A 25,859-nucleotide genomic window follows, 5' to 3' on the forward strand; every position below is an offset into this window, starting at 1 on the left:
AATAAATACAGTGTAAACTCAACAAAAACACAAGACATTTACCTTTTAAATATATTCCAAGACAGCGAGGTGGGTGAGGGTAAACTTATTACGAACTTGTTCATGCTGTGCTCTGCCGTATATTGAAAACACAAGACTTAGCTTGGAAATTATGATGATGATGCTGCGACAGAGGGTAGGGTGGGGGTTAGAAAGATGTGGATGTAGAACATGTGATGGCTGTTGTGGAGCTCGGCCTCCGGTGCCTCGTGGAAACGTTGGTAAATGTGCAATGATTTCTCCCGTATCACCGGTCCACTCAAAAGGGTAAATGTGCAACGGTTTCTCCCATACTGCGGTCCACTCAAAAGGGTAAATGTGCAACGGTTTTTCCGATACACCGGTCCCTTCAAAGGAATTTTCTTCTGTCTGGTCCTCGACCAAACATCAAGTGCCTTTTCCATCCTTTCAATATAATGATCAATATCACTGGAATGACACTTTTGCGCTCTGCTGGCAGGAACACTTGCACGGATATTTGATTCATGTTCACCAACCACACAGTCGATTCATTGATCCGGTAACGGTGGCCCACAGATGATGCACTTTCACTTCTTGCCAATCTCTCGAATAACTCCATTCTTTCGCACAATGTTATAACCTTTCTCAATCTTTTGGCACAATTCATTTTGTCCTTCGTTTTACGTTTGAGCGCTGTTATTAACTGCTGTGTATCTAGTAAATCTTGTAGATCCAGTATTACAGGATGTCCTTGTGTCAGTTCCTGTTCAATGACAATTCATTATTAAATTTAGCTTTGTTCCCGCATGCTGGTCTGATTATTTCAATTAACGGTACGCGAAAACAAGAGAAGCCTCGTAATGTGAGGTAATCGTACACGCGGATGCAAACATTGACTCATCTTTGCTCAAAAACCGCAATTGGCCAAAATTAAATAGCACAATAACGAAATTGGAACACAATAGGTTGCTCGAGATTGGTTGGAACCCATGATATTAGAGGGTTTACTGAACTGTAAAATGGCAGGGTTGTTTTCCTTTTCATGCTCCAATTTGTGTTCAAAATATATTGTTACGGTTGTGGAAATTCGAAAACCATCATTAAGGACCCTCATGTGAGATATCTTCATAGGTACATGTGTAGTTAGCCCAAACCCGTTGTATAGAGGGACTTTATGTGATCCATTCGGGCTGCGATCCTTTGAGTTAGGTGTTTTTCTTTTTCTATCTTTTATTTCAAACACACAACATTTCAACAACCACGCCATCCCCATCACAGCGCCAACCACACTGCAACCACGCCACCGCCACCATCTACGCTACCACATCTTCGTCAATACGTCCACTTCCGAACGGCAAACAAAGGCGCAAAGGAGGGAACTGTGAGGATGCACAGGTTTTCCCACCTGTTTCTCCCGTCTGATTTCCCCGCGCTTTGGAGTGGAGGAATGGTGATGCAGGTCAAAGGTCAGAGGTCAGAGGTCATGTAAAGGTGGGGTCTCTTTTTGGGGGAATAATTCTCTGGCCCAGAGCCAAAAACTGACTCCCCCGGCCCTCGCACGGAGCGGGGTGGAGGGAAAGCACGAGGGAACGCCCTTTTCGGGAACCCTCTCGTAGGAAGCTGGAGCCGGGAATGGGGCGGGGCGAAGGGTGGAGCCCCGCGCGATAAAAGACGGATACGGGCGGGCGCACGGGGGCTTCCTCTTCCGCCTCTCCCTCGGGAGCCTCTTCCTCTGGCGAGCTTCCTCTTCCACCTCTCCCTCGGGAGCCTCTCCTATATATATATATATAGTGGCAATGTGTGTCAGTGTGCGTGCGTGCGTGCGTGCGTGTGTCCTCCATAACTCCAAGACAGGCCGCAACGATTTCTTAACGATGAAGTTTCCCCCCCCCCCCACTTCCCTCACTCATTTTGAATGCCTGTTCATCAAAGCTACGAACCGCTGCATACATCGCTTTTGTTTCGTACTCTAGTTTTCAAAATTGATTTCATGCATTATGTGATACGATTATCCACGATCTATCCTCACAGACTAATTAAAGTACATCATCAAAATATTATTTCGGTTTTGAGGATCGGATATCGTCCGGACTAAATAAGTGTTGAAATCTGTTGTGAAATCTGATAATTTAAAGAAATAACGAGTCTTCTAATGAAGCCGATAAACCCATTTACTTTAAGCAAGCAAGGCCACGTCCCCTCCACCAAACATACACAAGAAAATGTGAAATTTCCAAACCATTAAAATTACCTTTTTCTGCTGTTTGTACAATTATATTGAGTGAACAAAAAATTTAGAAACGTCACAAAATTAACCGGCTTCATCGATTTATGATTTCATGCATTCACTGATAGACCTCACGTCCTGTCCCCCAGAGGGACTGCTTATCCATAGTGTCTGCCAGATTTATGTCTCTATTTTCAGATGTTTCGCGATTTGCACCACAGCGACTCAAAGTAAATCTGGTGAAAAAAAAAGACTTTAAAAAAAAAAGATCACGTTTGAGCGGACCCCAAACCGATATACCACGTGACACGTGCACACTCGAGCAGGCAGAATGGTGGATTGACTGCAATGTTTATTTCACGGAACCAGCTTCACTGAGTTATATGATTTAATACATTCCCTGCGAGACCTCGCTCCCTGTCCCCCAGAGGGACTGCCTATCCATGCATCTGCCAGATCTATGTCTATATTTGCTGATGTTTCGTGAGGTGCTCGACAGGGGATCAAAGCAAATCTGGAAAAAACCGGACGTCATGAAAAAAAAAAGTTGTAATATTTGCGTGGACCCCGAACTGATGTACCACGTGATGTGTGCACACATGAGTAGGCAAAATAGTGGATTTTCTGCAATGTTTATTTCACGGACTATTGAACTTTGCGATGTCACCAGTGTTGTTCTACATTAAGCTGCAACTCTTTTGTGGATAGTCATTTTATTTCATTACCTGCTGCGTGCGTGGTGAAGACGGGATTGGAAGTTAAAGGGATCCTTTATGGTATGCAGCGACGGCCTGGCCAACCGTTCCTCATCAACCATTTAATTGGAGTGCTTGCATGAATGCTTAAGCCACTTGCCGAGCAACCATTGTCAATAGCGGTACCGTGCCACGTCATTCTGAGCGAATCGTTCACTCTCTGCGGACGCTTTTGCCGCGCCACATCATTCAGATCGAGTGGTTCGTGCTCCATCATCCTGAGCGAGTGGTTTGTGCTCCGTCACCCTGAGAGAGTGGTCTGTGCTCTGTCACCCTGAGCGAGTGGTTCGTGCTCCGTCACCGTGAGCGAGTGGTTCGGGCTCCGTCACCCTGAGCGAGTGGTTCATGCTCAGTCACCCTGAGCGAGTGGTTCGTGCTCCGTCACCCTGAGCGAGTGGTTCGTGCTCAGTCACCCTGAGCGAGTGGTTCGTGCTCCGTCACCCTGAGCGAGTGGTTTGTGCTCCGTCACCCTGAGCGTGTGGTTCGTGCTCAGTCACCCTGAGCGAATGGTTCGTGCTCCGTCACCCTGAGCGAGTGGTTCGTGCTCCGTCACCCTGAGCGAGTGGTTCGTGCTCCGTCACCCTGAGCGAGTGGTTCATGCTCCGTCACCCTGAGCGAGTGGTTCGTGCGCCGTCACCCTGAGCGAGTGGTTTGTGCTCCGTCACCCTGAGCGAGTGGTTTGTGCTCAGTCACCCTGAGCGAGTGGTTCGTGCTCCGTCACCCTGAGCGAGTGGTTCGTGCTCCGTCACCCTGTGCGAGTGGTTCATGCTCCATCACCCTGAGTGAATGGTTCATGCTCCATCACCCTGAGTGAATGGTTTATGCTCCATCACCCTGTGCGAGTGGTTCATGCTCCATCACCCTGTGCGAGTGGTTCATGCTCCATCACCCCGAGTGAATGGTTCATGCTCCGTCACCCTGAGCGAGTTGTTGTGAAACAATGCTCAATTTCCGAGCCGTTTGCCAAATATTAACGTGTTTTCTAAATGACCGATCCAAATTTTTTTTTCCCACCCGTCACACACAACTGTTAATAAAAAATAATATTTGTGAACATCGACATGAAACATCTATATAAATGTAACATTGTTTTTTGGTGAAAGCTGCTCAAGGTTTCTGGGTTGTGTACAGTAAATACTATAGTTGGTAATCACACCGACTCCAACCTGCTGATTCTCGAAAAATTGCCAATATCAGCCAAGCACTTGTGTGTGTGTGTGTGTGTGTGTGTGTGTGTGTGTGTGTGTGTGGATGATGATGATGATGATGATGATGATGATGTGTGTGTTAGGGTTATTGTTAATATGTGTGTGTGTGTGTGTGTGTGGCTGTGTGTGTGTGTGTGTGTGCGTGTGTGTTTGTGTGTGTGTGTGTGTGTGCGATAGTAATGCGTGCGTGCATGTGTGTGTGTGGCATGGTAATAATGCATTGTATGTGCGTACGTATGTATCTGTCTGTGCGTAATGCGTATGTGCATGCGTATGCATGCGTACGTACGTATGTGTATGTGTGCATTATGTTAATGCGTACGTACGTACGTACATTGCGTACGTATGTGTGTGCGTGCGTACGTACGTATGTACGTATGTGTGTACGTAATATGTATGTGTGCGTATGTATGTGTGGCCGTATGTAATAATACGTGTGTGTGTGTGTGTGTGTGTGCGTGCGTGCGTGTGTGCGTATGTGTGTGTGCATGCGTAATGTGTGTGTGTGTGCGTACGTAATATGCGTATGTGTATGCGTACGTATGTGTGTGTGCGTGCGTGTGTGTGTATACGTATGTGTGTCGTAATAATATTAATATGCATCGTATCATATGTGTCATGCCGTGTGTGTGTGTGTGCGCGCGTATAATGTGTGTGTGTGTGCACGTGTGTGTGTGTGTGTGCGTATGTGGTATTGTGCGTGTGTGTGCGTACGTATGTGTGTGTGTATGTGTGTGTGTGCACGTGTGTGTAATAGGCGTATGTATGTAAAATAATAATATGCGTATGTGCGTACGTATGTACGTACGTAATAATAATATGCATGTGTAATATGTCGTCGTAATGCGATAACGTGTGTGTGCGTGCGTGCGTGTGTGTGCGTGTGTGCGTGCGTGTGTGTGTGTGTGTGTGTGTGTGTGTGTGGTAATGTGCGTGTGCGTGCGTGTGTGCGTGTGCGTGCGTGTGTGTGCGTGTGTGTGTGTATGTACGTGTGTGTGTGCGTGTGTGTGTGCGTGTGTGTGTGCGTGTGTGTGTGTGTGTGTGTGTGCGAAAGTGTGTGTGCGCGTGTCGCCGCCGCGTGTGTGTGTGTGCATTGTGTGTGTGCGTATGTGTGTGCGTAATGTGCGCGTACGTATATGTTTGTACGTATGTCTTCACGTACGTATATCATCATATGTGCCGTAATGGCGTGTGTGTGTGTGTGCGTGTGTGTGTGTGCATGCGTGCGTGTGTGTGTGTGTGTGTGTGTGTGTGTGCGTGCGCGGTGCGTGTGTGTGTGTGTGTGCATGTGTGTGCGTACGTGCTGTGTGTGTGTGTGTGTGTGTGTGTGTGTCGTAATGTGTGTGTGCGTACGTAATGTGTCACGTGTGCAGTACACAGTACATGTACGTAATATGTCACGTATGTCACATGCAATATCTCTCTGATCAGGACTCGTTCTATAGTCCTTACGTCAGGGACCAGACAAAGTGGCTATAGTAAGCGAGATGGCATAATGAGATTTTTAATAAAGTTAATATAAACCTAAGCGGAACGGAGGAACCATACACACACTAACAGAGTTCACACACTAACATATGGCATGGCGAGAGAGTCCACGATACTAGAAACTCCAAGTCATCAATCTAGTAGCATCTTCTTCAGTAGGATCTCGTGCATCTCGTTGTCCCACAGCCGATCACTGCGCTTGCATCACACCGGGCTTCCCGCTTCTCTGCTGCGTGAACTTCCGGACGGTGCTACAAGCGCGCTGGACTTCCTCGAGCAGACGATTTCCTCCTCGACAGTTACCTCATCATCTTCGCTTTCCACCGGCTCCTCACTGCACAGAATCTCCTCCGCCATCTCCTCCGCGTGAAATGCCGCCAGTCGCGAGGCGCTGCGTCGGCCTCGAGAGAAGTCAGACAGATACGGTCTCTCGTTCCTGTGCATCTCTTTTCAGCAGCAGGCAGAGCTTCCCAGATGTGCGGGCAGCTCCGCATCCTGTGGCTCAGTTTGGATCTCCTCTTTGATGAACTTGGCCTTCGCGAAACAGTTCCTGATCGTCGACTTGCCGACCTGCTCCCAAGCACGACGGGCGACGTGTAGAGCGTCGAGCAACGTGAACTTGAACTCCTTTCACGTCTGGCCTCAAGCCGGCGGCATGGCAGAGACTTCTTGTAGTGACGCTTGAGGTTCTCTATGATTCCCTGATCCATTGGTTGCGAATTGGCTGTACGTGTTGGGTGGGAAGACCAGTTGGATGTTGTTCAGCTCGAGCTCGGGAGGGTGGCCAGAGAAGTTATCGAGACAGACCAGCACTCTGCGTCCATGCTGGCGAGTCGTCCGTCCCACGCCGCAACATCTCCTCGAAAAGCTCTGCCGTCATCCACGCCTTCGAGTTCGCCTTGTACTTGACCGGGATCTGTTTGTTCTTGAAGGCACGGGGTTTCTTGGAATTGCCAATGCACCAGAAGAGAACTTCTCCATACACCGCTCATGTTTGCCCCAACCAGAAGAGTGATCCTTTGCTTGCTTTTCTTTCCTCCAATACACCGCTCTCCCCTGAAAGCCATGGTCTTGTTCGGAAGCAGCTGCCAGAAGGGGCCAGTCCTCGTCAGGTTGAAGATGTCGTCTGCGGAGAACTGCCCGAGTAAGGGCCGGAGGGGCCTGTTGTTGCCGCTCAAGAAGGGATTGCGATCCACCGCTCAACTTCGCCCTGCACTGTCTTGAACGTGATGCCGTGGTGCTTCTTGCAGAAATTGCCCAACCAACCGTCGCTAGCCATGAAGTCTGGGATGTGCATCAGCTCAGCCAGTTTCATCGCCTTCTCCCTTGATCAGATCGCCGCTGTGGGCACATTCTGTCCTCTGTGATTGCTTCAGCCACGCAGGCACTCCCCTCATCAAGCTTCGGGTCGTGAGCCTGCGTCAACTTCATGCGCTTAAGAGTGGAAGTAAAACGTTGCAGCCTCGATTGCATCCTTCTTGCCTGAGAATGCCCTTCACGGTGGTTCTCTTAACTTCGGCCTTCATTTCTTGCTAATCTCCCTGGCCAACTTGGACTAGGATTCGGCTCCTTCTTGACGGCATCGATGATCTCCTTCTTCTTCTCCTTCAGCGTAAAAAAGTGGTTCGCTTGCGTTTCTGAGCTGACATTATGGGCTGAATTTGAAAAAAATGATGTGCACTGTTGTACGTGTGCCTGCGTGTGTGCTCGCGCTTTTTTGTGTCTCAGTGTGCATGTTGTGATTACAACTTGTTGTGGCTGGCATCGGGGGAGGAAAGAATGTGTGACACAGATAAATGTCACGTATCCATTATTGAGTTATGTTGTGCGCAGCTGGACTGTAGTTAAATCCTCTTCGCCTTTGGACGTAGATGTGATAATCGAGCACTGCGCAATACAGACTTTTCTGACTCGTGCCTTTAACAGTCACACAGTAGTGGCATGGTAGCGAGAGTAGGGGTGGCATAGTAAATTTATTTTTGTATTGAATTTTGTCGGGACCGAGCAAAGTGGTATAATAGCGAGAGTGGCATAGAAACGAGGTGGCATAGTAACGAGCTTTGACTGTATATGTATGCCGTGTTTTCTGAGCCAAAGGCGCACATTATGGCGCAGTCTAGGATTGTGTGTGCCGTTCCTGTGTTATGACACACACATGAGGCGCTCCTCACGATAGGGCGCAGGTTTTATGAATATCCTCTGCACATTACGTCCGCATTACAACAACACACTCACACAAGCACACAAGTGTGGTATTTAAAAATAGATCGGGCAAAATTGAGTTTGGTTGTGCTTTATTAAAGTATTAGTTAAAAAATACTAAAACAATCAAATACCAGTAATGAGTCTTTAATCAAATCATCGAAATCCTGTCTCTGTTTCCCGGAATCGAACTGCGCTAAACCCAACCTAGCAGGTCCACCTTCCCCTCGCCGTCAAAGTCACTTTCTGCACCGTGCGGCTCCTCGAAAATGATGCCGGCTTTAGCTGGCTGGGACAACAGTGCCAGCAGACACGTGCCCAGGCATCAGCTCGTCAGTGGCAAACTGCGCGTAACTCGCCCGCGGCACTGCCTTCCACCCTTTGTGAAGCTGTGCTCTCCTTGATCATCCACCGCTCCCCACGCCGCTCGCAGCCTCACTTTGAACGCGGTTCACGCCGATGGCTCGGCTGGATCCGTTTGTCACCAGATGTGCTTGCTGCAGTAGGAGCAGAGTTTTCCATCATTTCTTCGATAATCCGCCGGACGTTGCTGCGCTATAAGTAGTCTGGTCCCGGATGGAAAAATGGCACCGTTCATGGGCGAAAGCACCAGACGGACCTCCGTGGAAATGTTCGATTTTCATTTCCTCCGCTATCGATACTGCCTTCAGTCGGATCGTGACCGTCGGCTTAACTCCTCCCACTTGCTCTTTGCTCAACGATCCACTGCTCAAGTCTTTCCTCCAACTCTGGCCACCTCGCCTTGTTTCCACGGGAAACTCAGCTGCGTCTTCTTCACCTGTCGCAGCTCGTTTTCCAGCTTCCTCCACTTTGAACCATCGACTCGTTGATCTGGAAATTCCTGCATGTGACTCGGTTCATGTTCTCCGCACAATGATACCTTCGGTTAAACGCTGAGCTTCATAGCGTGTCTCTTTGCCATTTTCGGAGGTTGTTAAAACAGCAATGTTCTGCATACCGCACATGCCTGTTCTTTATACACACAAGGGCGCACTGCACTATAGGGCGCGTCGCACATTTTGACAAAAATCTAAGACGTTTATATGCGCCTTATAGTCGTGAAAATACTTGCTATATAATGTATATACATATATATGTATATATATACATATATATGTATATACATATATATGTATATATACCATATACATATATATGTATATATATATATATATATATATATATATATATATATATATATATATATATATATGTATATATATATATATATACATATATATGTATACATATATATATATATATATATATATATGTATATATACATATATATGTATATACAGAAATGTATATACATATATATATATATATATATATACATATACATATATATATATATATACATATACATATATATATACATATACACATATATATATATATATATATATATATATATATATATATATATATATATATATATACATATATATGTATATGAAATCGATCCGGCAGTTGAGGGGGTGTGTAGCATTGGGATTCTCATATGTGTACTATTTGTGAATGTCTTCACATCGTGTAGTAGATAGTAGAAAAATCGTGCAAATTATGATACAAGCATCAAACTTGGCATTTCTGTTCTGCAGGGCTTTCTGATCAAATCTGCCTGATTGGCCATTTGAAAATCCAAGATGGCGGCCATTTTTCAAGATGGCCGCCAAGTTGGCCTCCCGAAGTTTATTTTTTGCTTCGAAGTATTTGTCGTTGTCCGATTTGCATGATCTAAGTATGGATTCCTATGTTTTCAAGCCTGCTGGAGTGGATTTGCATGAGATGGAGTAATGCAGGAGATGGGCAACCCATTCCAAGAAGAATCAGCCGACCTACTGGTACTGGACATGAAGAACATTGCAGACCCAACTCCAGCCGAAATGGTAGCTGCACATCACCAGCGGGGCAAAGAGCAGTTTCATTCATTCATGGAGAACACAGAATGAAATTGAATGTCCTTTCTATCATACAATCAAGAAAAACATTGTTTCTTTCTTCAAACAAGAGCAAGCTGGGGGAAGTTCTAAGGAGAAAGTCCTGAAAGACGACTGTCAGCTGTTGTCACGACTGTTCATCTCATGCCAGAACAGGCAGTGTGACTTGCAAGAATTATTCAAGCATGAGAATCAGTCACACCCTGCATCTCTCATTGACAGCGGCATGCTTCATACATGTCAGAAGTCACAGCTGGCTGAAATTATTGAAGCGCAAGTGAACATCCCAGACAGAGAACCAAGGGGAGATGCAGTCATCATTGATGGCTCAGCACTTATCAATGCCCTACCTCCACGCACTTCAAAGATATTTGATGATTATGCTAAAGAAGACATCATCCCAAAGGTGGAATCCTATGGTGCCAGGTACGAGAGGGTGGACGTAGTGTTTGATGTGTACAAGAAGTCAAGTCTGAAGTCTGAGGCAAGGTCGAAAAGGGGGCAAGGAATCAGAAGAAGAGTGACAGGAACCAGTAAGACCTCAAGTAACTGGAGAAGCTTTCTTCGAAATGACAGCAACAAGACTGAGCTGTTTCACTTCCTTGCGGAAAAGATGTGTGAAGCACAGACGACAAGCACAGTCATTGTCACAAAAGGAGATGATGCCATTTGCAACACAAGGAAGTCACTGGATGCTGTGTCTCCATGTTTCCATGAAGAAGCTGACACTCGAATATTTGTACACGCCAGGGATGCAACGACGGATGGTAGCAAGTCCATTATCATTAAGGCTAATGACACGGACGTACTAGTCATAGCAATATCTGTACTGCCATCCTTACAGGAACTAGGTCTTGAGAACATGTGGATTGCCTTTGGCCAAGGAGCCAAGGTGCGATGTATTCCAGTCCATGACGTAGTTTCTGCAATCGGGCCTGAGAAAGCAAGGGGGATTCCATACTTCCATGCGTTCACTGGATGTGACGTCGTGTCTGCCTTCCGCGGTAAAGGGAAGAAAACTGCATGGCAGACTTGGAACATCTTTGATGATGTTTCTGAAACATTCACCAATCTCAGCCAGCATCCAACATTGATTCGTGATCTTGACCTGCAGAGGCTGGAGAGATTCGTTGCCTTCATGTATGACAGATCAAGCGCAGCCACTGGTGTGGACGGAGCAAGACTGGATCTCTTTGCCCGCAAGCAGAGGACGTACAACAGGCAGCCCTCAGAGAACATGCAAATTGTGTGGCCTATCAGGCTGGGATCATCTGGGGCCAGGCAACCATCTCCAGTCGACACGAGCAGTCCTGCTGAATGGGGATGGACACAGAAAGGAGAGACGTGGCAGATATGTTGGACAACACTACCCCCAATTGCAGCCAGCTGTCAGGAACTGACCAAGTGTTCCTGTAAGAAAGGTTGCAACCTGAGATGCAAGTGCTTTCAGTCAGGGCTCCCCTGCACAGCACTCTGCAGCTGCATATGTGGACAGTAGCAGCTGGAGGAACATTTGCATGGTATGCATAACTTTGAACATTTACTAGCCAGGGCCTGGTTGCAGAAAGGCCTGAGCTTCATATGACAATCATTAAAGTGGTGCAAAATCAGAAAAAGTGTGTGTCAGAGGGCTTTAAAAACAGGAAAATCCACTCCAGCAGGCTTGAAAACATAGGGATCCACACCTAGATCATGCAAATCGGACAACTACAAATACTTCTAAGCAAAAAGTCAACTTTGGGAGGCTAACTTGGCGGGCATTTTTCAAGATGGCCGCCATCTTGGATTTTCAAATGGCCAATCAGGCAGATTTGATTAGTAACCCTGGAGAACAAATGTGCCAAATTTGATGCTTGTATCATCATTTGCAAGATTCCTCTCAAAAATTGCTGTTATGTGCTCCACTAATAGCTGTGCAGGAACTCTAGGAAGAGTTTGATACAGCACAGCGCTTACCTTGGGTAGGCCTTCTCAGTTGCTTTACGCAGCAGTTTCGGCTGGAGGAGCATGGGAGGTGTGAATATATTTTTATAATCCTAGCCACCTGGGTTTAGTTGATTAGATGAGAGCTGATTGGCTATTTCTTCCATTCACAGGTGAGAGATGTGGGTTGATCATTCATATGTATATATATATATATATATATATATATATATATATATATATATATATATATATATATATATATATATATATATATATTCTTCTTCTTCTTCCGGCTGCTCCCGTTAGGGGTCGCCACAGCGGATCATCCGTATGATCCGCATTGTGATTTGGCACATGTTTTACGCCGGATGCCTTTCCTGACAACCCTGGTCGCCTCTTACGACACAGGGATATGGTACACCTATTTTAACCGGGGTATACACCGGCCCAGTACACTGGTACTCATTTCGCCGACCTCGGAAGGATGACAGGCTGAGTCAACCCCCTGGTGTATTAATTCAGTGGCCCAACGGGGCTTGAACTCAGGACCTTTTGGATCCCAAGCCGCTGCCCTAACCACTGCGCCAACACACCAGGCTAATATATATATATATATATATATATATATATATATATATATATATATATATATATATATATATATATATATCAACTGTTCTCAATTACATTTGGACCATTTACATGAATAACGTGTGGGAACATGCATTTCTAATAGCAAAGGTATCCTGGTTTTTGGCTCTGTAGATTAGGATACAATTGAAGAAGAAATTGATTGATTAGAGTTGAGGCGATCTAAATTTCAGTGAATAGCGAGAGTGGTGAGGGTCGAGCCATTTTTCAGTTTGTCTGTAAATAAGGAAAACAGAGAGGAGACTTTGTTTAGAAACACACTGAAACCTCGAGTAAATAACACGTGTGCCTTCTTAGTCACCTGCTTATGATACGGGGTGATCACACCAACTTCCTTTGGTGAGATTTTCGCACCACCACCTTTTTTGGCTTTTTTTTTCTGGCAAAGCAGCTTTTTCAGGTAATCAACAACTTTTTCTATTTCTGAAATGTTGAAGAACGATGGGTTGCACTCTTCCCGTTCATCCTTGCCAAGAATGCCATGGAAAATGATGGGAAATTCCTGTGGAAAAAGAGATTTGTAAAACATGAGGAACTGAACCTGAAGCACCTCAGATCAGTCACAAGACTATATTAACTCAGTGTGATTGAATTGAAGAAAAAAATAATTGGAGAGATCAAAGATGTTTTGTTGACAACACAAATTTTCACTCGTATGATCGACCAATCCACTGCCTTTTGAAACTCTGATCATATTCAATTTTTGATAAATATTACTCGGCGTGTAAAACAAATAGTTTTCAATGTAAATGGAAGTACGTCTTGCTGGTGTAGGCTAGTGTCGATCAGTGTCAACAGACAAGTTTAACAATGGATGACATCAACAGGATATTGATAGAGGTATGCGAAGCACCCCAGGAAGTAACGAGATGCTGACATTTCAGGCCTTAACTCTTCGTCAGAGCAAAAGACTCAGATGGGATATCTGAATTTGTTTTGATTTTGATGTTCCGTACTTATTACAGTGTGTTGGTGCTGCTGAAGCAGTTTGTTGGCAAGAGTTGCACTGAGTGGTTTGCCATTTCCTTCCCGGAATTGTCCATGCTCTCTCCTTTAAAATGCTGAACAGAAAGTAAGGAAGCAGCATGTACCATTTTTGAAGTCTTTGGTGTGACTCGGCCAGGCTTCTAACCTCTGACCTCCCAGAAACACAGTGGACACTCTAACCGTTACACCGCCGAGTCTGGTGGGATAGGCACAGCTCCACTTAATTTTGCAAGACAAGTGCACACACCTTCTTCCGTGCTGCTTTTGGAAGATGCTCCCAATTGCAGAAGGAATTGCGAAGAATCTCGTCAGCACACACTTTAAGTTCGTTGTCATAGAACATCATGTTTGGAACTTTAAGAATATGAGGGTGAGATCTGGAGATAAACAAATAGCAAACCACATGAACCTGTTAGTACAACTTTTGCCTTGATGAGCAATTTTATTCATTTATTCAATGTAAATATACAAATTAAAGGTTATGAGTAAATGGAAATATACAGCCATGGGTGGCACACAAGATGATTTTGAGTACCACGCAGAATAAAAGTATAATTAACGGCGAATGAACAAAGTTGAAAAAAAGAAAGGATAAAAAACTATGCTTGACTGCTCTGTCAATCTTCAAAAAAAAACAACCCAAAAAATATTAGCTTTCATTGGCGAGCGGAATTAAGAATTTAAATTATGCTGCCCAATGAAATCTCTTTGCCAGAGAAAGAAAAACGATTCATTACATTACGTTTTGCGGGGTCAGCCAATCTTGATTCGCAGGAAATCTCACGATAAGTGCCACTGATCAGTTGGGGGGCTTTTTGGACAAAATGGCGGTTACTAAAAAAATTAAGTTAGATGTTTGCTCATTTCAGCCCTCTTGGAGAGGCGAATACAGATTTGTTCAACATAAACACTGTGCTGTTTGTACTCCATGTTGTGAGAGCATCGTTTGCTCCACATCAAGTATCCACCAATATTTTCAGACAAAGCATGAGAAACATTTCAGGGATGAGGCGGACAAGGCTGAGTCAATCAAATGGGCCATGGCAAGGTACGGAAAGTAAAGCAGTCTTTACACTAAAGTCTTTGTCAGTAAAAAAAAAAAAAAAAAATCAACAAAAAAAATCAAGACACAAACAGAAGTTACAAAATCGCACAATCTGTTGCAAAACATGGAAACCACCCATTTACAGACGGGGAGTATATAAAAGAGGCTTTTCTCAGTTGTTCAGAGGTTTCGTTCAATGGTTTGCCCAGTAAACACTCAATCATCTCCAGAAATAAAGACATACCTGTGTCTGCCAGATCAGTGTTGAGCCGTGCAAGCGAAATGGCAGAAGATGTTACCAAACAACAGATGATGACCTTGAAAGACGCAGTGGTATTTTGTGTCACACTTCAATGTGTGGATTTAAATGATGTACCATGGTTAGCAGTTGTTGCGAGATACTGTGACTCTAAGTTTGAGAATTGTTGTGCTACCCAAAACCCATGCATGGCGCAACAACAGGAGAAGATATAGCAAAGATGTTGTTAATCATTTTGAGGAAAGAGGAATTGACGTCAGAAAATGTTATTTTTGACAACAGACAACCCCTGCTATGGTCGGAAAACAGGAGGGATTTGTAAAGATCATCGAGGATCAAATTAGAAACACGACGGTAAGTTTTCATTGTATTATTCATCAAGAAAATCTGTGCCAAGATTTTTAATTCTGAACTTAATAATGTGGTGACTACCGTGGTGAAGTGAAGGCAGTGAATTTTCTTGCTGCTCGGTCTGCCTTGATGCACAGGCAGTTTCAAGGTCTGCTGGAAAACTTGTACATCGCAAATAAGGACATTCCGCTCCACAGCAAAGTTCGTTGGCTCAGCCATGGGAAGGTTTTGGCATGCTTTGTGGACTGTCTTGATGCAATAAAGATTTTTCTTTTTTAATCAGAAAAAGGTCAAAACTACCCAGAAATGCTTGATGACAAATAGATCCGCAACTAATGTTTCTAATTGACATTAGCGCACATTTAAACAAACTCGACCTCCATCTGCAGGGTGCAGACCAAGCTGTTATGGATCTTTTAGAAACATGGAAAGCATTTCTCGCGAAACTTGCTGTTTTTTTCTCAGGACATTGTCACCTCGATTTTCCACTGTTTCCAACATCTTAAAGAACTATCGACGCATCACACCATCAGTGTTGTCAGGATTTCCAATGTTTTGACCCGATGTTTACCTTTTCAATTAAACCAGACGACTTTGATACCAGCAACATGGATTTGACAGAATTTCAGTGGATGGGTGTTGAGAACTTTGAAATCCAGTTGAATGAGTTACAATGCTCATGCTTATGGACCTCGACGTTTAGGATCTGCGGCGCACACTTGAGGCTAGCGAGAGAGATCACGGGGTCTCTAGCCTGACCTGTTGGAAGTCCCTGCCGATGAAATTTGACTGCTTGAATAAAGTGGCATTTTCACTGCTCTCAGAATTTGGATGTACATACCTCTGTGAGCAGATATTCACCCTCGGTTATTCTTCATTCATCTCATCGGTTTTTTTTGGTATACATTATCGAGGCTTGTGGAAGAGCTGGAGCAGAATGGAAAGGAAGGAAGGGGAAAGCAGGGATGAAACAAAAAAGGAAGAAACCAACCGACAACTAACAAACGAAAAGAGGTGAGGGAGAGGGAAAAAATACTCGCAATAACAGGGAAAAAGAGAGTGCTGGAGGATGGGGTACGATGGGGGTAGAAGAGATGAGGAGTATAGCATTGGGGGGGGGTGGCTTTACGTAGTGGTGAGCAGCTGTCTTGCAGCCCTGGAGGGAAGAATGGGACTGAACAGACTGAGAAAAGAGGGACAAATGAGTGGAGGTGAGCAGTGAGCCTGGATTTTGAGACAATCGGGCTACTGGCAAACCGTGTGGTCCTGCAGAAACCTGTTAAGAGAGGCCATAGGGTGCAAGACCAAAAAGGAGGCAGAAGAATATCTGCGATGTGAAAGTTAATAGGCCTAGGTACTCAGCTTCGTCCCTGGAAATCCCAGTGATTTTGAGGGATTTGCTTTCCATGGCATCAAGAAGGGCAATGTACGAGACAGCGGTGCCAGCCCAAAGTGGAGAGCAGTATTCCATCAAGCTGCGAATGAAGGCCTTTTAGGTTGTAAAAAGTTCAGATTGGCCAAGGAAAGAAGGATGCCGAGTCTGCGGCTGGCTTTGGTGGCCAGCTTGGAAATATGGTCACGGCTAATGGTGAGACCCAAAAGATTTAGTGACTTAACCTCTTTGAATGGTTTGTTTAGGAAGTCGATGGGAGGATTTGCCAGATGGTACTTTTTTTTCGAGACGGTGAATGTGTGGGATTTATCGGGGTTGAAAGCCATATTACAAGTGTTGGACTATCAAGATCCGCAGAGATGGAAGAGGCTGCTGCCTGTCTGTCCGTCTGTCTGTCATCTGAAGGATAAGAAACGATACGGCAGAAGGTGGAATCATCAACAACAAAATAGGGAGGATTTTCCCGGGAATCAGAAAGATCATTGAGAATGACGAGGACCATGACTGGGCCGAGGACACTGCCGTAGCACTCCAGCCTTGAGAGGGAGAGGAGATGAGGATCCCGTTAAAAGCTGCATGCTGAATATGAGAGTGGAGAAAGTCAGTGATACACGAGAGAAGGTGGCCTTTGATGGCATAAGCAAAGAGTATGGAGATCAGGGTGGCGTGCCAGACAATATCAAATGGTTGACATATGTCCAGAGAAAGGGCCCTGGTTTCATGTCTGAGATTGAAGGCTTCCATCCATTATGGGGGGAGTATAAGCAGCATGCATAAGTTAGAATTAACAGGTCTGAAACCAAACTTTTGATTTGAGATCAGGCAGTTGGAGGAAAGGTAGGATTTGCAATAATAGATTCCATGACCTTGCTCATAATTGGGAGCAAGGTAATAGGCCTGGAGTGAGGAGGATCCATTTTTGCACCATGTTTGTGTATTGTAGTGATGTTGGCTAACTTCCAGGCAAATGGAAACTGCCACAAAGAGAATGATCAAGTGAACCGAGCAGACCAAGGACGAGCAAGAACAGCAGCAAAGGTTTTTTTAGGACACGTGCACTGATGCCGTCTGGGCCCGTCACAGAATCGGAGTCGAGGTTTGCCAGAACCCTCTCCACCTTTTGAAGTCGGAAAGACACAGTATCCAGGAGCAGATGGGAGGGGAGGTGCAAGGAGTGAGGGGTTGACTACCCAAGATTTTGAAGCAAACACAGGATTGAGTCAGCTGTGATGCCATTTGAAATGAGGGAAGGGATTGAGGGGGAGCATACACCAGAAACAAGCTTGACCAAGTTGCACCAAGTCTTTGAAGAAGGAGACATGTTTGAGAGTTCAGCCTTGAGGTTGGCCAGATGTTGTTTTCTGGTTTTCGCGAGTGGACACACACACTTGTTCCGGGCTTTATGGAATGATCTGAGGAGGTGCTGTTTGCAGGGAGGGGTGGGAAGCATGGACAGGGGGAGATGGAGGATGTGGAATGGGATGCTGGGGAAACAGGAAGGGAGTGCAGCGCTGGAGAAGGGGGGCAGGGTGCTGGGGAAGAAGAGGGGGCCGAGTGCAGGGGGAGAGGAGAGGGGTCGGGTCGCAGGGGGTGAATAGAGGAGTCAGGACGCAAGGGGAAAAGAGAGGTGCTGGAATGCAGGAGGAGAAGAGAGGGGCAAGAGTGCAGGGGGAGAAGAGAGGGGCAGGAGTGCAGGGGGATATGAAGTACCTGGAACGCAGGGGGAGAAGAGAGGAGGTCTGGATGCTGGGGAAACACAGAGAGGGCAGGGTGCAGGGGAAGCAAGGAGTATTCTAGGTGTGAATGAAGAAAGGTGGGACTGGAAGTGAAGAAAGGAGAGGGTGGGGTAAGCAGTGGACGCCAAGCAGAGGTGGGGTGGGGAGTTTGAAGTATGTGTAGGGGAACCTGGGTGTGAAGATGAAGTGGGGGAGGGGGGGGCGATGGGTATTGATGTAAGGAAATTTGTCATCATTGTCCTGTACCCAGAAGTAAAAGGGTTGGGTTTTATGGCAACTCATTCTTAAGGGTTGTCTTTCCTTTCTTTGCAATTGCTGAAGCTGAAACTTTTCTCACTTCTATTATTTGATGGACATGTTCACGGATGCCTGTTTTTTTCAACACGTTTCGATCTGTTGTTCAGCTCAATTTCAAAATTTGCTTTTCATTTCTGCAATCTAAAAGTATTGTTTTTTTGCACGGGTCTCATTCTTCATATACAACATTGTGGCTCATGGAAGAGTGAGGAGAGAGGGGGTAAAAACGCAGCATACCGACTGTGGAGCAATGGGGTTCCAGTTTGACAGAAGGAAGGGAATGAACAAAGAGGAAACTAGAATGGCACTCGGTAGAGCACATACTAGAGAACATTGTACTTCACGGTAATTCCACATATCGACGGTCCCCTGTGCCAGTGCGCATGCGCAGCCTGACCCGGAGCCAGGGATGTTGTGGGTGTTTCAACCTGTTCAATACTTGTTTGATTATTGTCGTTCCACGCTAATAAAGTGGTCGAACAAATTGAACTCTGTTCTTATTTATAATCAAACAGCTTGATGCAGTCGAGTAAAGATCGTCGGTGCTGAGGAGGACGCGACTGGGTGAAAACGGACCACGAGAACGTCGACAGTGAGTTTGGATTTCTCGGGTACTGTACCCAATCTTCGCCCCCAGGACACTGTACACACGTGTGCATCACCGAAAATAGAACGTTTACTCCAGAATAACTGTTCCTATGGCGCCGGTGGAAGCAGAGTGCCCGATCGAGGGTTGTGACTATATGGCCACACACGCAGAGGCGGCAGTGGTGGCGGCCATGTTGAGTATACACGCCACTGTGCACGTCGCCGCCCCCAGGGCGGCGAGCTCGAATGCCAAGATGGAGAAACTCAAGCGTCCCTCCATAGCACTGGCCGGAACGGGCGAGGCCTGGTCGTACTTCATAACCCGCTGGGGCGAATACAAAACAGGTACTAAGCTTGTCGGACCTGACATAGTCGCGCAGCTACTGGAGTGCTGTGAGGAGGAGCTGAGAAAGGACCTCACTCGCGTGGCGGGTCGGAGCCTCGTGGGCAGCGATGAAGAAGAAGTCCTCGCCGCCATGAAGGCGCTCGCCGTCCGGACGGAGAACACGATGGTAGCTCGAGTGGCCCTGTCTAACATGCGGCAGGGACACGAGGAGCCCGTCCGGTCGTTCCACGCCCGCATCAAGGGGCAGGCGGACACGTGCAAGTATGAAATGAAGTGCACCAAGGCGGGGTGCGATCAGGTCAACAACTTCACCGAAGAGATATTGCGCAACGTGGTTGCCCGTGGCATCGCGGACCAAGCAATACAACTTGACCTACTCGGTGAGAAGAACCAGGACATGCCATTAAAGGACATGATAGAGTATATCGAGGCCAAAGAGTCTGGAAAACGCTCGGCATCGCGCCTGCTTGACACTCAGAGCACGGACGCGATCAGTAGTTCGTATCGGCGGGGAAAGCGACAGGACGTCCGCGCCAGAGTAGGAGCCAGGCCGGAAAAACGGAAGGCCAAGCCCGAAGGAGTATGCATCTACTGCGGCGAGGTGGGCCACGGCAAAACGCCTCAATGGCGCGCCAGACGCGCCGAGTGCCCCGGATACGGTAAAAAGTGCCGGAAGTGTGACCGCCAGAATCACCTCGACAAGGCGTGCCTGGGCGGCCGATCGGCAAGACCCCCATCTAAGGAGACCGACGGGATGTACGACGAGCAGACGGCAGCCTTCGTCGAGCTATGCACGGTCACCATGGCCAGCACAGAGGACGAAATGCGCACGCTTCCCCTCGCTCACCACCTGTACGATGATATGTGCGATAAGTGGATGAAACGCATATCCGACCCGCAGCCATACGTCAACCTCACTCTCACCAACAAGCGCGAGGATTACAAAGCGCTGGGTTTTAACGTCCTGAAACACATCCGCGCGGTAACCCGACCCGCTATGGCAGACACGGGGTGCCAGAGCTGCCTGATCGGCATTAAAGTCGTCCAACAAATGGGCCTGAGTACCGAGGACCTCATACCTGTATCCATGACCATGAAGGCCGCAAACAACAGAGGAATTCGTATCCTCGGAGCCGTGGTAGTCAGATTTGCCGGTAACAGTGATGGCGCTCGGAGATTGGAGACGCGCCAAATCGCGTATGTGACGGACTCTTCAGACCGCATCTTCCTCTCCCGCGCGGCCTGCATGGACCTGGGAATGATCTCGGACAGATTCCCGACACTCGGAGAGGTGAATCTGACAACCTCGGAATTGTGCGACTGCCCGCGACGCGCGGAGCCGCCGACCAAGCCGACCGCACTCCCCATGCCAGCGACCGAGGCCAACAGAGAGGCACTACAGTCACATTTACTCAGGATGCATGCTCAGAGCACATTCAACACGTGCCCACACCAGCCACTACCGAGAATGACCAGCCCGCCACTACGTCTTATGCTCAGTGAGAACGCGACACCGGTTGCCCATCACACTCCCATCTCCGTGGCCATACATTGGCAAGATGAGGTAAAAGCAGGCCTCGACCAGGACGTTCGGCTCGGCGTGTTGGAGGAAGTACCCGTCGGCACGCCGGTGACATGGTGTCACCGCATGGTAATTTGCGCGAAAAAGAATGGCAAGCCGCGACGCACCGTCGACTTTCAGGCCTTGAACAAGCATGCGTTCCGCGAGACCCACCACACCCAATCCCCGTTCCACCAGGCGAGACGCGTACCTAACGGGAAGCGCAAGACAGTATTCGACGCATGGAACGGTTACCATAGCGTCCGCCTACACGAGGACGACCGCCACAAGACGACCTTCATCACTCCATGGGGCGCTACCGGTACCTATCTGCCCCACAAGGGTATATGGCATCGGGGGACGGTTACTCACGACGATACGATGAGATCGTCGCGGACATTGGTAACAAGACCAAGTGCGTAGATGACACGCTCCTATGGTCAGACACGATTGAGGGGAGCTACTTCCAGGCGGTCCAATGGCTGGATATATGCGGCCGGAATGGAATCATCCTCAACCCGGAGAAGTTTGTCTTCAGCGCACCCACGGTGGACTTCGCGGGCTTCACCATCACCATGACCGACGTGCGACCGTGCAGCCGCTACCTGGAAGCAATCCACGATTTCCCACAACCGCGTAACATCACCGACGTCAGATCGTGGTTCGGGCTTGTCAACCAGGTGGCATATGCCTTCAGTATGGCCGAACGAATGCAGCCATTCCGGAAGCTCCTGAAAAGTGGAGAACGCTTCCAGTGGTCCATGGAGTTAGAGGACATATTCCGCGAGTCGAAAGACGTGATCGTACAAGAAATCGAACACGGTGTCCGCATATTTGACAAAACTAAGCCAACATGCATCGCCACGGACTGGTCGAAGGAGGGAATCGGATTCTGGTTGCTTCAAAAGCACTGCCGATGCATGCCAGTTAGACCATTCTGCTGCACTGATGGATGGAAAATAACCCTGGTCGGCAGCAGATTTACACACGCGGCAGAATCCAGATACGCGCCCATAGAGGGCGAGGCTCTCGCAGTCGCGGACGCCTTGGACAAAGCGCGCTACTTCGTACTGGGCTGCGAGAACCTGATCGTTGCGGTAGACCACAAACCACTGCTGAAACTCCTTTCGGACAGAGCACTTGACGACATACCCAACCCCCGCCTCAGGAACCTCAAGGAGAAGACCCTGCGTTATCGCTTCCGCATCATACATATCCCGGGCATGAAGAACAAGGCGGCAGATGCCATGTCGCGCAGGCCAGTTGGCACCACGCGACCTCCACTCATGAACCTTCCAGATGACAATGCCACCATAGCGACCCACCTCCAACCAAGCACGCACACCGACGTCCTGTCCCTCCTACGCCAAACTGAGCCGGAGTATGACGACGACGTCGAGGACAACCTGGCATGGTGTGCCGCGGGCCTCGAATCATTGCGATCAGTAACATGGGATCGCGTCAGGGAAGCCACCAGCAGCGATGGCGATATGCACATATTGGAGGGAATGACAATGAACGGCATCCCCGACTCAAAAATCGAGATGCCAGAGACAATTCGCGACTATCACCAGTACCGCGAGAACATTACATCGACAGATGGAGTGATCCTATACAAGGACCGAGTAGTCATACCACCCTCACTCCGCGGCGATGTGCTGAGCGCCCTACACGCTGCCCACCAGGGCGTATCAATGATGACCGCCCGCGCAGAATCCTCTGTATTCTGGCCAGGCATGTCGGCCGACATCAGCGCCACTCGGAAAAACTGCGAACACTGCCACCGGATGGCACCATCACAGCCTGGAGCGCCACCAACTCCACCTATTCCGGTCGTTTACCCCTTTCAGGCAGTGTGCTCGGACTTCTTTGTACACAGGGGTGCACACTACCTTGTGACAGTGGACAGATACTCGAACTGGCCGATCATCTCAAAGTCGACGGGTGGCGCCGCCGGACTCATAAACCACTTACGTCGCGCCTTCGTGACGTACGGGACACCAGAAGAGCTCGCGTCGGATGGGGGACCGGAGTTCACCTCCACCGAGACCAGGTCATTCCTGCACAGATCGGGCGTACACCACCGCTTGTCATCGGTGGCCTTCCCTCACAGCAACTGTCGCGTGGAGATTGGAGTTAAGACAATGAAACGACTTATCACGGACAACACCAGCCCGCAGGGAGAACTTGACACTGACGCTGTGCAGAGAGCGATACTACAATATCGTAACACGCCTGACCCTGACACGAAGATCTCCCCGGCAATGTGTGTCTTCGGCCGCCCGATACGCGATTTCATCCCAATTATCCCCGGGAAGTACAGACCGCACGACACTTGGCATGAGACCCTGAAAGCGAGGGAGGAGGCCCTCCGCAAACGTCATATCCGCACAGCCGACACCTGGGCAGAACACACCAAACGCCTTCCGCCACTTGCTGTAGGGGACCAAGTCCGCGTACAGAACCAGACAGGATTCCACCCAAAAAAATGGGACAAGACAGGCAGTATCGTGGAGGTACGCCAACACGACCAATACGTGATCAAGATCGATGGCTCGGGCAGAGTCACACTTCGGAACAGGAAATTCCTGCGCAAGTTTAGCCCAGTTCGCAATGACCAGCTGCCACCCCGGTCTATCTATGATGATCTAGCAACCCGCATCACTGTACCTGCACCCGTTGTAACACCGCAACTGCCTGACCTCGACAGCGAACCCGTGACATCTGCGACGCCAACGGGGCCCACGCCGGCACTGACGTCAGTATGCACACCCCGGCGCAAGACGACACCCGTTTTAGACACGCCAGCAGCACCAGGACGAGGCACACCGAGGCGCGCGATCCTTCAGACGCCACCATCGGCCCCTGAAACCCCGAGAGCCCCATCCCCACTGGGGCCCGATGTGACACCACCAGCACCAGCGATAGGTCAACGCCGATCCACCAGAGCGACCAGCGTGCCTGCCTGGCACAAGGACTACTCCATGGAATAGTCACACGATGGGCGATATAAACTTTTGTTCATTCATTAAACTTAATATTTTCTCAGCCTTTATCTATTAACATAATAAAGACTCGGAGGGAGATAGAGAACATTGTACTTTACGGTAATTCCACATATCGACGGTCCCCTGTGCCAGTGCGCATGCGCAGCCTGACCCGGAGCCAGGGATGTTGTGGGTGTTTCAACCTGTTCAATACTTGTTTGATTATTGTCGTTCCACGCTAATAAAGTGGTCGAACAAATTGAACTCTGTTCTTATTTACATACCTCCACCAGGCTGAACAGTGTTGGTTTTGTATCCCACTGATTACAAGATGTGCACCTGGACATGAATCAAAATCGAATTGACTTGTTCTTGTCACCTACCCAACTTATCTAAAAAGTTTTGTCATAACTCGTCCACAACTCTCTGAAATATAGTGTTGTATGGTGCATTATGCCTGGTGTTGGCTTAAAGGTTCGGGTGGTGGGCTTGGGATCCCAGGATCCTGAGTTCAAATCCCGCTCAGCTGTTGAATTAATATATGGTGGGGTTGACTCGGCCTGTCATCCTTCTGAGGTTGGCAAAATGAGTGCCAGCTTGCTGGTATCCTGTGTCGGAGTGGCGACCCATACAGGATTGTGCCCAATAGCTAAGGAGGCTGCTTAGGCAGCACCAACGCTCTGCACAGAGTATGGTCCCGATGGATGGATGGATGGTATATTGTTCTTATCCCCATCTCTCAATGGTGAAGAATCAATTAAAAATTGTCGTATCTGGATTCAGATCTTCACCAAAATCAAATCGATTAATCCTTGTCAAACACCCAACTTGTCCACCACCAAGCTTCGTCATAATATGTGTCCAACCTTTTGAGATATCCTGCACACAGACAAACAAACAGACAGACAGCTTGAAAACAGAACCTCCGTCCACTTTCGGTGGTGGCGATAACGAAGGAAAAACCTTGAATTAAACAAGTGTTATAATATTCTCATGAGACATGTAATATCATGGCAGTGCATTTATCTTTCCCTCTCCCCTCTCCCACACCTCTTGTTCTCCTCTCCTCTCCTCTCTCTCCATCTCATTATTAATGGTATTTAGCTAAGAAACGCCTGAATCACAATGTCATTGCTTCATGGGTTTCATGCCAACCTTCCTCACACTCAAAACGTGCAGTCATTTAGCGGTGGACACGAACTATGCGATACATACATTGGGTCGAGGGAACTTTGATTAATGAGAATGAACCTGCCTGTAGTTGTTCAGCAGTTTTGTAACAAACTTGACGTCGTAAACTGGTTCTTCCTCCCTCCGCCGGTACAGAGGGTTGGACGTCATGAGTCTCTCCAGCAGAGACATTTCTGCACCCAAAAAAAAGGAATAATTCACAATGATTACAGAGTCGTCAAATTGGTAAAAACACCAAATACCACAAGCTTAAAGGGAAACGTTTGGGCCCAATTTTGACCGTAAAGTGACTACCATGAAGATGTACAATCAACGCTGATTGCCCCAGGAAGGTATATTTATTTAATCAGAGGGCATTTCAGGGCGTGACACCGCCTATGGAGGCTTAAATGGACTTCAATTGTTGGGGAGATTTGATTTGATTTTTTGTACTGACTATAATTCATGGAGATGCTTGTAATCAGATTAAATTATGGGTGTGGACATTATGATGCAGTAGATTACAACATTACAAGCACAAGATAATTATAATTTATCTATAACAATGAAACAACACAGAGCGAGGGAGACCACCTGTTTTACTCTTTCGTTGTGAGTAAACATATGGTTTATGTTGGCGACACACACACACACACACACACACACACACACACACACACACACACACACACACACACACACACACACACACACACAC

The 25,859-nt window shown here is 47.6% G+C and overlaps 1 protein-coding gene across 1 annotated transcript in view; it reads right to left on the reverse strand.

Annotated features, from left to right (window-relative positions):
• LOC147019201 (RNA helicase MOV-10-like) overlaps positions 1 to 25,859 on the reverse strand; it is a 131,133-nt gene that overhangs the window by 35,212 nt on the left and 70,062 nt on the right. Inside the window, exons 16-18 of the mRNA XM_085899523.1 lie at positions 25,227 to 25,335; positions 13,656 to 13,785; positions 12,723 to 12,923 (exon numbers count right to left, since the gene is read on the reverse strand). Coding sequence (XP_085755649.1) covers positions 12,723 to 12,923; positions 13,656 to 13,785; positions 25,227 to 25,335 — 440 coding nt within the window. The remainder of the gene's footprint in view (positions 1 to 12,722; positions 12,924 to 13,655; positions 13,786 to 25,226; positions 25,336 to 25,859) is intronic.

The sequence above is a fragment of the Eptatretus burgeri genome, chromosome 10 (assembly GCF_056783735.1).
Source record: "Eptatretus burgeri isolate ZD-2024b chromosome 10, Ebu_testis_v1, whole genome shotgun sequence".
NCBI lineage: Eukaryota > Metazoa > Chordata > Myxini > Myxiniformes > Myxinidae > Eptatretus > Eptatretus burgeri.